The following is a 14,474-nucleotide window of genomic DNA, read 5'->3' as shown; positions in this document are numbered from 1 at the left end:
CGGCTCTACCCAGGGAGGCAGCCTGTTGTGCAAATGACTCTCTGTAAAGTGCCCAGGGCTTGGTCTTTGACCAAGATTAAGTGCTACATAAGTATCTACTTCAATGAATCAATCAATCCTTGCTGGTTCGAGTGCAGCCATAGTGGAGTGATGGCCTAGAGGTAACGCGTCCACCTTGGAAGCGAAAGAATCTGAGTGCGCTGGTTCGAATCACGGTTCAACCGCCGATATTTTCTCCCCTTCCACCAGACCTTGAGTGGTGGTCTGGACGCTAGTCATTCAGATGAGACGATAAACCGAGGTCCCGTGTGCAGCATGCATTTAGCGCACGTAAAAGAACCCACAGCAACAAAAGGGTTGTTCCTGGCAAAATTCTGTAGAAAAATCCACTTCGACAGGAAAAACAAATAAAACTACACGCAGGAAAAAATACAAAAAAATGGTTGGCGCTGTAGTGTAGCGACGCGCTCTCCCTGGGAAGAGCAGCCCGAATTTCACACAGAGAAATCTGATGTGATAAAAAGAAATACAAATAGTGGCACATCTCCCTCTTTTTTTTGTTGTTGTTTTTTGTTGTCTCCTTCCAAGGAGGAAGGTGGAAAACTGGTTATCTGCCAGTACAGGTGTCTGTGAGGGTTTGGGTTCAAATTCCTGTCTTGCCCTGTCTACCAAGTTTGACGAGAAAATCAAACTGAGCATCTAGTCATTTGGATGAGATGTTAAACTGAGGTCCAGTGTGAAGCACCCACTCGGCGCATTGAAACAGAACCCATAGCAACACACACTGTCTCCTGAGAAAATTCTGCAGAAGAAATCCATTCTGATAGGTACACAAATATATATGCATGCGCTCAAGGCCTGACAAGTGTGTTGGGTTATGCTGCTGGTCAGGCATCTGCCTAGCAGATGTGGTGTAGCACATATGGATTTGTCAGAACGCAGTGATGCCTCCTTGAGAAACTGAAACTAATTTTTTTTTTTTTACCTCCTTCCTTTTCTTTACCACAACACACAAAATGAATTGTTAAGGCTACTAACAAATCTTCACATTTAGTTGATTGGGAGATTTTTTTTCTCCAACCTCAACCCAACAGGACAACATCAGGGAATTGAACCCAGAACCCTCTAATTGCAAGACCCAGCACTCCATCTGGTTGACTGTAACAACCTGTCCATATGTTTTGGGGTTAGAAGATATATGCATAGTTATTTAGAGGAGTTCCAAACAGTTCACTGCCTCTCCTTCCTCTCGCGTCAGTTCACAGATGAATTCATTTTTTGGGGAACCACTATTGTTTTACAGTTTTGGAATTTTGTCTACATAATTATGTGACCTGGCTGGAGACATAATTTGACAACAAACAGGAACGCCAGAGAATCGACAGACAGGCAGAAATTACGAAAAAAAAAAAACCTTAGCCGTATGAAGAGCACAGGAACAGGAGTCATAATGGCTGCCGGAAAAAGAGGGCGCTAGCCAGGGGGACAGAGGGGAGGTTACCTACTTCCGGGAGGTTATCGGCCGTAGTTTCGTTTTCTCCGCATAGGCGGATAGTAGTTTGCACAGGACAGGAATGTCAGACCCCTGCCGGAGTCTGCACTAGCTGAGTCACGGTTAAGTATGTGTAATTAAATCATTTTTTTGGGAACCACTATTGTTTTACAGTTTTGGTATTTTGTGATTAAAACCGGCATGAACCCTGCTACAAACAGTCTGTCTTACATTAACAGACCTCAGCATTCAGGCATTTTACCATTTGTGTTTATTTTTCTGCAACAAACAGTCTTTCATGCATTCGCCAAACCTCTACACTCAAGCATTTTACCAACTGCATTTATTTTTCTTGGTAAATACATTTGCTCAACTCTTCCTTCCCTCTCTCACCACCAAAAAAAAGAAAAAAAAAAAAAAATCACTTCTCCCACTTCAAAACAAAATGATCCCCAAAGTGAAGATGAAATGTACAGTTCAAACTTGAGAGCAAATGACAACACAGAACACTACCACCTTTCTAAACTGACAGTGATGGTAATTTTCTTAACTGTAATAAAAACCCTAACATGTGGTTAAGCAAACATACAACACAAACATCTACCATCCTTCTAAATTGACAGTGATGGTAATTTTCATTATCTTAATAATAACCCAAGCATATGGATAGACCAACATTCAACACAAAATGCCTTTGATGGCAACTCTCTAGTCACATCGTAATGTTCATCATTTTAATCCACAACTCCACCATGTGGACCGACAAACATACAACCCAACGCTTTGGACAGACGTTTCAAGATAGTGATGCAGAATTTTCACTTTAATAACCCTAACATACAGATAAATAAACTTACTACAACGAAGTGCCTTTGTCGGCAAAGCTCCATTCACAAGTCTGAAGTCAATATAGAAGACAGTGCACAAGCACAGTAGATCTCTGGGTCAATAAATGGTGATGTTTAAAATCTTAATTAATCACCCTTACATGTGGATAAATACATAAAGTGCCTTTAATGGCAAAGCTCTGGTGGCAAAGCACTGGTCGGAAGTCAATGACAGTGAATATTCACAATTTTAATCACCCAAACATGTGAATAAACAAACATACAACACAAAGTGCCTCTGACAGCAAAGCTATGTCAGCGAAACACTGGTCATAAGTCAACGACAGTGAATATTCACAATTTTAATCGCCTAAATATACAAAATAAAACTACAACACAAAATGCATTTGAATGGCTAACTCTGGTCAGAAAGTTTACAGTCCACACAAGACACACCAACACAGAACAATCATCAAGCGATAGCGGTGGCTAGCACTTCCGACACGCTGGGGTCAGTGGATCGCACGGTGAGCTGCATGGTGACACCAGAGGAGTCCAGGGCCAGCTTGGCGCGCACCAGGGCGTCGTGACCTCCCCGGTAGATCCCGGCCAGGTACAACGTGTGGGAGCTCTTCCCCTCCGGCACCTTGTCTGACCGCTCGCACGGCTGCAGCCCCAGGTACTGAATGATGTTCTTGATGGCCTCTGGGGACACGAGACAACAGGCAGCTTGGAATACACTCCGACAGGCGAAATATGCGAGTGGTTAAAGCGTTGGACTTTCAATCTGAGGGTCCTGGGTTCGAATCTCGGTAACTGCGCTAGGTGGGTAAAAGGTGGAGATTTCTCTGATCTCCCAGGTCAACACATGTGCAGACCTGCTTGTGCCTGAACCCCCTTCGTGTGCATACACAAACAGAAGATCAAATATGCACATTAAAGAATGTGTAATCCATGTCTGCGTTCAGTGGGTTCTGGAAACAAAAAAATACCCAGCATGCATACCACTGATAACGGAGTATGGCTGCCTACACGGTGGGTTAACAATGATCATACACATAAAAGCCCACTCATGTACATACGAGTGAACGTGGGAGTTGCAGCCCACGAATGAAAAAGAAGTATTACACTCCATGTTCGGTTAACCCTTTAGTCTCTTTACTCGCCACATGGCCACTTGAAGGGAGAACGCTGCTGATGCCGATTGGCAACTTGAGCATTGGAGTTAACAAACTTGCGCTACTCTTCAATGAATAACACCAAACTCTGGCAGCAGTTCCTGCCACATGTACTTGAAACATCCCTTTCACTGTTGAACAAACTCTTGTGCAATTTGGAGCGATTTTCAGTGGATTTTTAAACTTAGTTTGAACAATGGTGAGTTCTCCAACCAGTTCAGATACTTAAGTATCAATAACAATTGACTGACAACATTGCAGAATCGATAGGAAAACCATTTGCAGAGACAGAGAGACAGGCTTTGACACACAATCGACAGACATGGAGGTATCTGGTGAACAGTTCTTAAATGTGGTGCCCCAATAACGCTTCACAGGAGGAGGAAAAGGATAAGGAGGAGGGGTGGGAAGGGAGGAGGAGGAAGAGGAGTGAAGGGAGGAGGAAGAGGAGTGGGAAGGGAGGAGGAAGAGGAGTGGGAAGGGAGGAGGAGGAAGAGGAGTGAAGGGAGGAGGAAGAGGAGTGGGAAGGGAGGAGGAAGAGGAGTGGGAAGGGAGGAGGAAGAGGAGTGGGAAGGGAGAAGGAAGAGGAGTGGGAAGGGAGAAGGAAGAGGAGTGGGAAGGGAGGAGGAAGAGGAGTGGGAAGGGAGGAGGAAGAGGAGTGGGAAGGGAGAGGAAGAGGAGTGGGAAGGGAGGAGGAAGAGGAGTGGGAAGGGAGAAGGAAGAGGAGTGGGAAGGGAGGAGGAAGAGGAGTGGGAAGGGAGGAGGAAGAGGAGTGGGAAGGGAGGAGGAGGAAGAGGAGTGGGAAGGGAGGGAGGAAGAGGAGTGGGAAGGGAGGAGGAGGAAGAGGAGTGGGAAGGGAGGAGAAAGAGGAGAGGAAGGAGGAGGAAAAGGAGAAGGAAAAGAAGAAGAGAGTGAGAGGAAGGAGGAGGAGGAGAACAAGAAGAAGAAGAAGAAAAAGAAGAAGATAAGTGAGAAGAAGAATTTCCCCACAGACTACCCACCTTCCAGCGTGGACATGGTGGACAGAGCGTAGGTGTCCTCCAGCTCATTCTCCGTGCCCACCTCCTCCCAGGATGCCGCAAAGTTGGGCTTCATCACCTTCTGCACGTGGTCAGCCACCGTCACCTCCACATCCTCCAGCTGAAACAGCACCACCGTCATCGTCACCACACGTCACACACAAACAGCTCACAAATCAAATCAAATCAAAAACACTTTGTTAATCCACATGGACATTAACTCAACGATCAGGATCGTTGTAAACACCAACATAAAATGATCATGGGCAAAATGAAGAGAGATCAAAACTTGTCAAATAAGAATTCCCAATTGCTGACAAAAGACTAAAACAAACCTCCCACCACCCACTCCACACACACACATTAAGACAATAAGGCATTGCACAACAATGTAAACAAATACAAACATCCAACAGATAAATGGTATATATAAGTAAAATAAAATGCACACACACACACACACACACACACACACACAACAACACCAACTATCAGCAATGCTACAGGGTCAAAAAACAAAACAAAAAAAAAACTGAAGGACCAACTGGGATCTTGCACAGTTTTCTTTTTTTTGGGGGGGGGGGAGGAAAGTGACAGAATGGTTAAGACGTTCATCTGCCAACACAGAGAGTTAATGAGGACCTGGGTTTGAATCCTGCTCTCGCCCTTTCCCTTCAGTTTGACTGGAAAATCAACCTGAGTAGTTTGACTGGAAAATCAACCTGAGTGTCTAGTCATTCGGACGAGACGATAAACCAAGGTCTCGTGCGCAGGACGCACTTGGCACACTGAAAAAGAACTCATGCCAATGGAGAGTGTTGTCCTCTGGCAACTCTGGTAGGTACACATATACATGTGTGTGGTTCGTCCGTCGGGATCGACGAGGACCATCTAGTCATCCTGGGGGTGGGTGGGCTGGGCTCTGTGGGTGCGCAGATGACTGGTCAGGCCAATCCATGCCCGGAAGGTTCTGACGCAGTGTGGACAGGGGATGGTGGTGGCTGTGGGGCACTTGCTGGCACTGCTTCTCCTGGCCTGTCTGCGTTGCTCTGCTGCAGCGATTCTGTTGGCCTCACAGGATTTGGCGCCTCTGTGGACAGCTGAACGCCACTTTGGTCTGTCCATTGCATTCAGCTCCCACATGTCGTGGCTGATGTTAAAGGCCTTCAGAGAAGCTTTCAGAGTGTCTTTGAAGTGCTTCTTTTGGCCTCCATGGGAGTGCTTGCAATGTTGGAGTTCGCCGTACAGCAGTTTCTTGGGGAGCCAGTGGTCTGGCATGCGAACTACATGGCCTGCATATACATGCACTCAAGGCCTGACTAAGTGAGTTTGGTTATGCTGCTGGTCAGGCATCTGCCTAGCAGATGTGCTATAGCATATATGGACAATACAGTGACGCCCCCTTGAGAAACTGAAACTGAAAGGAAAACTTCTTGGGGGCACAGTAAAAATGATGCCGAATTTTCAACAGACAGCGGTGTACGCAACCAAAGTCATGGGCACCATTCCTAACTGCTTTCTTGCACATACACTTCCATTTTTTTACAACGATGTGGTCATCTTTCCAGCCTGCTCAGAGTTTCTATTTCATTTTGGGGGGGGCAGGGGGGGGGGGGGGGGGACACTGGCAACAAGACACCTGCACCTGTGCAGCAATGCAGCCTGACCAGCTGACCTGCGCTGTACAAACAGTACACAGGGATCGTTCACACTCACCACGTATTCATCGTCATATCCATCGTCATCCGGTTCTCCTGTGTTGGGGTCGCAGTCACGCACCACAAACTTCAGTGTGCAGGAGAAGGTGCCTGTCACTGAAACCACCAGCCAACATAATGATAATAATAATAATATCAAATGAACAATGATGAATATATTTATTAATGTTTTCGCTGTGATCACTCTTTTCTCAGTTGTTTAAGATTGTTTTTGTGTGTGTAATGGATCATAAGAGCTGTTCAATGTAGGGTATATATTTGTTGATCTTTTAAAATGTGCTTTTTAATTTAATAATCAGTGCTCACATTTTTAGGGATTTTAGGATTCTTTTATGTGTAGGCAATGTCTGGATTGATACAACAAAATACAGTACAACACTACACTACAACATAATGAAATACAACACAATAGAACACAATAACAGTCTTGTTGGTTTGTTTTTTTTAACACAACACAATAAAACACAACACAATACACACCACTACAACTGTAGTGGGGTCGTCAGATAAATGCAGCAGGATGTAAGTGGTGCTTGGCTTTCTGCTACAACACAATACAGCACAACACAATACAATGCACTACACAATACAGCACAACACAATACAACACAACACAATACACTACACCCCAACACAATACTACAGCACCACAACACACTACCTGCAGTAGGGTCTTCAGGCAGACGCAGCAGAGTGTAGGTGGTGCCTGGCTTGTTGACACAACACAATACAGTACAACATAATACAACACCATACACACACCACACCACACTACACTACACCACTAAACACTACCTGCAGTAGGGTCGTCAGGCAGACGCAGCAGAGTGTAGGTGGTGCCTGGCTTGTTGTAGGGGAGGGAGGGGCAGGCAATCTGCTTCACCACCTCGAACCCCTCCCCTGCCTCCACCTCCACCGTCACCTGCTCCAGCACTTGGTCGTTCAGCGTGTTCGTGCAGTCAAACTGTCCGACAACACACGTGTCATGCTCATTAACTCCACCGACATGTGTAATGCACATCAGCTCCAACTGATGTAACACTCATTAGCTCTGACTGACCCACATGCAACAGACGTCAGCTCCAACTGATGTAACACTCATTAGCTCTGACTGACCCACATGCAACAGACGTCAGCTCCAACTGATGTAACACCCATTAGCTCTGACTGACCCACATGCAACAGACGTCAGCTCCAACTGATGTAACACTCATTAGCTCTGACTGACCCACATGCAACAGACGTCAGCTCCAACTGGTGTAACACCCATTAGCTCTGACTGACCCACATGCAACAGACATCAGCTCCAACTGGTGTAACACCCATTAGCTCTGACTGACCCACATGCAACAGACATAAGCTGTAACTGACCAACACATGTGTAACACACATTCACTCTGATCACTTCGTCATTCTGTGTGTAGGTGCAGTTAAACTAACTGACAAGTACAACGCACATGCAAAGTTTTCGTGTGGTGTGTGTGTGCTTGTGAGTAGGTGTTTACCGTGTATGTGTGTGTGTGTGTGTGTGTCTGGAGCGTGGGGAGCTGGATGTGGGGTGGGGATTATTTTGTGACTGTTCATGTGATAATTCCTACCTACAAATCGTAATATTGTGTTGATGTACATAGATTTCATTTTTCACTTCTATGTCCTCATGTGCTGTTGAGTGGTGTGTGATGCACAACTGTATTGTGTACTGTTCAAGTGAGGCGCTTACAGCCCATTATACAGGGAGTTTGTGCCATGTAAGCACAATATATCACTATCATATTTCTGTTATCATCATTAATACTTTGCAGTGTAGCACACAGTGTAGCAAAGAGCGCAGACTGACCTGCAGCACCATGTAGTGGCTGAAGGTGTGGCGGATGCACTGCACGTAGTACTCTGTCTCCGACTCCGTGATCTCCACCGGCTGGGACGACTTGAACAGTGCCCCCAGGTTGGCCAGCTCTGGCACCGCCGCCAGTTGTTCTGTGGGAACGTTTTCATACAGTGACATTGTTCTGTGGGAACGTTTTCATACAGCGACATTGTTCTGTGTGAATGTTTTCATACAGCGACATTGTTCTGTGTGACATTTTCATACAGCGACATTGTTCTGTACAGATGTTTTCATACAGTCACATTGTTCTGTGTGACGTTTTCATACAGCGACATTGTTCTGTACAGATGTTTTCATACAGCAACATTGTTCTGTAGAGATGTTTTCATACAGCAACATTGTTCTGTGTGACATTTTCATACAGCGACATTGTTCTGTGTGACATTTTCATACAACAACATTGTTCTTTGTGACATTTTCATACAGCGACATTGTTTTGTGTGACATTTTCATACAGAAACATTGTTCTGTGTGACATTTTCATACAACGACATTGTTCTGTGTGACATTTTCATACAGCGACATTGTTTTGTGTGACATTTTCATACAGCGACATTGTTCTGTGTGACATTTTCATACAGAAACATTGTTCTGTGTGACATTTTCATACAACGACATTGTTCTGTGTGACATTTTCATACAGCGACATTGTTCTGAACAGACGTTTTCATACAGCGACATTGTTCTGTGTGACATTTTCAGACAGCGACATTGTTCTGTACAGACGTTTTCATACAGCGACATTGTTCTGTGTGACATTTTCATACAGCCACATTGTTCTGTACAGACGTTTTCATACAGCGACATTGTTCCGTGTGACATTTTCATACAGCGACATTGTTCTGTACAGACGTTTTCATACAGCGACATTGTTCTGTGTGACATTTTCAGACAGCGACATTGTTCTGTACAGACGTTTTCATACAGTGACATTGTTCTGTGTGACATTTTCAGACAGCGACATTGTTCTGTACAGACGTTTTCATACAGCGACATTGTTCTGTGTGACATTTTCATACAGCGACATTGTTCTGTACAGACGTTTTCATACAGCGACATTGTTCTGTACAGACGTTTTCATACAGCCACATTGTTCTGTGTGACATTTTCATACAGCGACATTGTTCTGTACAGACGTTTTCATACAGCGACATTGTTCTGTGTGACATTTTCAGACAGCGACATTGTTCTGTACAGACGTTTTCATACAGCGACATTGTTCTGTACAGACGTTTTCATACAGACGTTTTCATACAGCCACATTGTTCTGTACAGACGTTTTCATACAGCCACATTGTTCTGTGTGACATTTTCATACAGCGACATTGCTCTGTACAGACGTTTTCATACAGCGACATTGTTCTGTACAGACGTTTTCATACAGCGACATTGTTCTGTGTGACATTTTCATACAGCCACATTGTTCTGTGTGACATTTTCATACAGCGACATTGTTCTGTGTGACATTTTCATACAGCGACATTGTTCTGTGTGACATTTTCATACAGCGACATTGTTCTGTACAGACGTTTTCATACAGCGACATTGTTCTGTACAGACGTTTTCATACAGCCACATTGTTCTGTGTGACATTTTCATACAGCGACATTGTTCTGTACAGACGTTTTCATACAGCCACATTGTTCTGTACAGACGTTTTCATACAGCAACATTGTTCTGTGTGACATTTTCATACAATGACATTGTTCTGTGTGACATTTTCATACAGCGACATTGTTCTGTACAGACGTTTTCATACAGCGACATTGTTCTGTACAGACGTTTTCATACAGCGACATTGTTCTGTACAGACGTTTTCATACAGCAACATTGTTCTGTGTGACATTTTCATACAGCAACATTGTTCTGTACAGACGTTTTCATACAGCGACATTGTTCTGTGTGACATTTTCATACAGCGACATTGTTCTGTACAGACATTTTCATACAGCGACATTGTTCTGTACAGACGTTTTCATACAGCGACATTGTTCTGTGTGACATTTTCATACAGCGACATTGTTCTGTACAGACGTTTTCATACAGCGACATTGTTCTGTGTGACGTTTTCATACAGCGACATTGTTCTGTACAGACGTTTTCATACAGCGACATTGTTCTGTGTGACATTTTCAGACAGCCACATTGTTCTGTACAGACGTTTTCATACAGCCACATTGTTCTGTACAGACGTTTTCATACAGCGATATTGTTCTGTACAGACGTTTTCATACAGCCACATTGTTCTGTACAGACGTTTTCATACAGCGATATTGTTCTGTACAGACGTTTTCATACAGCCACATTGTTCTGTACGGACGTTTTCATACAGCCACATTGTTCTGTGTGACATTTTCCGACAGCCACATTGTTCTGTACAGACGTTTTCATACAGCCACATTGTTCTGTGTGACGTTTTCATACAGCGACATTGTTCTGTGTGACATTTTCATACAGCAACATTGTTCTGTACAGATGTTTTCATACAGCCACATTCACAACGGCGCACTGATATGTCTATGATCTGAATATTGCTGTAACGTCCATTCCTGAATTTGATATGTCTATGATCTGAATATTGCTGTAACCTCCATTCCTGAATTTGATATGTCTATGATCTGAATATTGCTGTAACGTCCATTCCAAAATAGGGCCTTGAATCATGATCAATGGTGAAAACTGATCACAAGTCCAACACCTCACCTTCTTCTTCTTCTTCTGCTTTCGTGGGCTGCAACTCCCACGTACACTCGCATGTACACGAGTGGGCTTTTACATGCATGACCGTTTTTACCCCGCCATGTAGGCTGCCATGCTCCGTTTTCGGGGATGTGCATGCTGGGTATGTTTTTGTTTCCATAACCCACCGAACGCTGACATGGATTACAGGATCTTTAACGTGCGTATTTGATCTTCTGCATGCGTTTACACACGAAGGGGTTCAGGCACAAGCAGGTCTGCACATATGTTGACCTGGGAGATCGTAAAAATCTCCACCCTTTACCCACCAGGCGCCGTCACCGTGATTCGAACTCGGGACCCTCAGATTGAAAGTCCAACACTTGAACCACTTAGCTATGGCGCCAGTCTCAATGCCTCACTGATTCTGAGTGGGGTGAAAAAAAAAAAAAAATCACATAAATGACAGTTTACAACAAGCAGAATGTGTTTACCTTGGTAGACGTCCTGGCGAGTGGCGGCTGATTTCTCTGGTTTGGCCGACACGTCTCCCGCCAGTCCTGGTACGTCACGCACTGTGAACACACAGCAACACCTCCGTTTTTGTGGGGGGGGTTTCTCCCTTTTTTCCCTTTTTTTTTTTTTTTTTTTTTTTTTAGATGTCAAACCCATATATTTCTCTAAAATAATGTCCAAGAAAATGTTTCAGTGTATCTTGTTTTTCCTTCTTCTTTTTTTTAATAGCAAATTTTTCCCCATGACATGCTGGTGCAGACTCTGGCAGTGGTCAGATTCCTGTCCTGTGCAAACAAACTACTCCCCCTTGTATGAGTGAGCTGCTGTCTTCTTTTCCTCCCATCGCACTAGACATGCCTGCCATCCCGCTTTGTTCTGGATATCAACGAAATTGTCACAACGTCAACTCTTTCACTGCCAAGTTTTTGAGTGAAAAAATAATAATAGATAAGCTTACATAAATAAATAAATAAATAATAAATATAATATAAAAAAAGGTAGTAGTAATAATAATAATAATAAAACAATACTACTACTAATAAATAAATCAATAAATAAATAAGACAAGAGTTGGTTTTTTTTCTGTTTTTTTTCTTTTCTTTTTTTTCCTCAAGGCCTGACTAAGCGCGTTGGGTTACGCTGCTGGTCAGGCATCTGCTTGGCAGATGTGGTGTAGCGTATATGGATTTGTCCGAACGCAGTGACGCCTCCTTGAGCTACTGAAACTGAAACAGTGGAGAAATCGTAAGTAGGTGTGGCTAATGACCTCCCTAAGAATATTACCTCCCCTCCCGCAGAGCACCCTTTTCTTCTGGCAGGCATGTTCCATCCTGACCGGTGCATTTCACCTGGCTGAGATTTTTTGTTCGCATTTTACTCCTTTCTATCATTATACTGACTCTCCATTGTTGCATGTTGTCCAACAGTTTCAGTTTCAATTTCTCAAGGAGGGGTCACTGCATGTGGAAAATTCTATACACAGTGCATCACACCTGCCTGGCAGATGCCTGACCAGCAGCATAACTCAATGCACTAAGGCCTTGAGTACATGCATATGTATTTGTGCACCTACAAGAGTGGATTTCTTCTACAGAATTTTGCCAAAGGACAACACTTTTGTTGTCATGGGTTCTTTTTCAGTGCGCCAAGTGCAAGCTGCACACAGGACTTCGGTTTATTGTCTCATCCGAAAGACTAGATGCTCAGTTCGATTTTCCAGGCAAACTTGGGAGAAAGAGCGAGAGTGGAATTCGAACCCAGACCCTAAAGGACTGTGGATTGGCAGGTGAGCATCTTAAGCATTTGTCCACCTTCCTCCTTCCAACAGGATGCAGACACTATCTGACTTGTTTGGGTGACATGGCAAAAATTAATCCAAGATCACACTCGATTGGTGGACATGCGGTTTTTAGTGATTTTTTTTCTTCCTCACTACAACTCTCTCTCACACACACACACACACAAAATCAACAACAAAAAAAGCACTCTCATACAAGAACAACAAACGTAATAACAGAAAACCCCCCAAAAACAAAACGATAATCTGTGAGAACACAGATGTGAGGTCAGCGTACTGACCCTTCTGCTCCACCAGGGGCTGAGTGGCGAGCGGCACGGACTTCATGTCGAAGGGCGCCTCACTGGGCTCCAGGGTGTACTGGTGCAGGGACCGCTCCAGGCCCACCACTGACACCGTCAGACCTGCACACACCCCACAGTCACTGGGTCACAGGCAGTCCTCTCGCATCATCATCTTAGCTCACTCAGCCCTGCGCCCCAGCAATACTCTGACGTCAAACTTTGTTTCTTCTTCTTCTTCTTCTGCGTTCGTGGGCTGCAACTCCCGCGTTCACTCGTATGTATACACGAGTGGGCTTTTACGTGCATGACCGTTTTTAACCCCGCCTTGTAGGCAGCCATACTCCATTTTCGGGGGTGTGCATCATGGGTATGTTCTTGTTTCCATAACCCACCGAATGCTGACATGGATTACAGGATCTTTAACGTGCGTATTTGATCTTCTGCTTGCATATACACATGAAGGGGGTTCAGGCACTAGCAGGTCTGCACATATATTGACCTGGGAGATCGTAAAAATCTCCACCCTTTACCCACCAGGCGCCGTCACCGTGATTCGAACCCAGGACCTTCACATTGACAGTCCAACGCTTTAACCACTCGGCTATTGCGCCCGTCAAACTTTGTTTCAATAGAACAGTTTCCATGTTCCTACATATGCATAAACTGCATTCAAAGGGAACAAACTTTGACAGTATTTCCGGCTGTGTCCACACATGTCAATTTGGAGGAGAAAAAATGTTCTTTCAGAATATATATTTTCTGCGCTTTTCCACGTCAGTATGGTAAGGATGCCTGCTGAGGTGGTAACCTAGGATGTAATGGGTTAACAATTATCAGCTAGTTTCATATTTCATTTGTTAGTATTTATCACAGACTGACATAAGTTTACATTTGGGCCAACAGCAAAGTGAGAGCTGTATTATCAATGATTTCTCCAGTCAATGGGAAACCATTTACAAAACTTAGTCTTTTGTGAAGGACTATGACTCTCAAACTAGGAGGCAAAATTGCATGGCTCTTAGTGCTGCAGCCTTGTGGGCTAGTTGGCCTTTGGGAACCATCCCAACGCCGACTGTTCTAAAACCCTCTTGGCCGAGAGAGTGGGGATGTACTTGGGCAAGACACTCTCCACTATAATCAAATTCTAGCCCAACTAGTCGGAACAGCAGTTGCCTCCTCTGCTGTTCTGATGGTCATAGTCGGACACGGCTGACTGTCATATATATAATTTGTTACTGAGTGATCTGTTTCTCCTCTTCAGCTTTAGGGATGGGATGCAGCAATCAATCTTTTGCTGGGTGTATGCTCACTTTCTGCCTGAACCAGGTGAAACAACATTTCTTAAAGTGTCTAGGTGGGTATGTTTTAAAACTGCAGAATCTTTTTTGTTTTTTTTTTTTTTTCAAGAGGCATGCTTTGACTTTGCTGCCATTTTTATACTGTAACTGCTTATTACTTACAATTCTGCTTGTAGCCTGTATTTATCACAGACTTCACCGCTGTTCAATTCTCTATGAAAGATGATGAAGTGCTAATGACTGTGACTGTGAAAGGAAGCAGCACGGTGACTGACTGA

The 14,474-nt window shown here is 44.1% G+C and overlaps 1 protein-coding gene across 1 annotated transcript in view; it reads right to left on the bottom strand.

The window, feature by feature from the left end:
* Positions 1 to 1,820: 1,820 nt before the first annotated feature.
* The window catches only part of LOC143284918 (coatomer subunit gamma-2-like), a 32,030-nt gene continuing 19,376 nt past the window's right edge, over positions 1,821 to 14,474 (bottom strand). Inside the window, exons 18-24 of the mRNA XM_076592060.1 lie at positions 12,896 to 13,018; positions 11,296 to 11,376; positions 8,072 to 8,211; positions 7,030 to 7,198; positions 6,233 to 6,330; positions 4,499 to 4,637; positions 1,821 to 3,024 (exon numbers count right to left, since the gene is read on the bottom strand). Of these exons, the coding sequence (XP_076448175.1) occupies positions 2,792 to 3,024; positions 4,499 to 4,637; positions 6,233 to 6,330; positions 7,030 to 7,198; positions 8,072 to 8,211; positions 11,296 to 11,376; positions 12,896 to 13,018 (983 nt within the window). The 3' untranslated portion in view covers positions 1,821 to 2,791. The remainder of the gene's footprint in view (positions 3,025 to 4,498; positions 4,638 to 6,232; positions 6,331 to 7,029; positions 7,199 to 8,071; positions 8,212 to 11,295; positions 11,377 to 12,895; positions 13,019 to 14,474) is intronic.

This window comes from Babylonia areolata, chromosome 8 (genome assembly GCF_041734735.1).
Source record: "Babylonia areolata isolate BAREFJ2019XMU chromosome 8, ASM4173473v1, whole genome shotgun sequence".
Lineage (NCBI taxonomy): Eukaryota > Metazoa > Mollusca > Gastropoda > Neogastropoda > Buccinidae > Babylonia > Babylonia areolata.
This window is presented reverse-complemented; position numbering and strand designations above follow the sequence as displayed.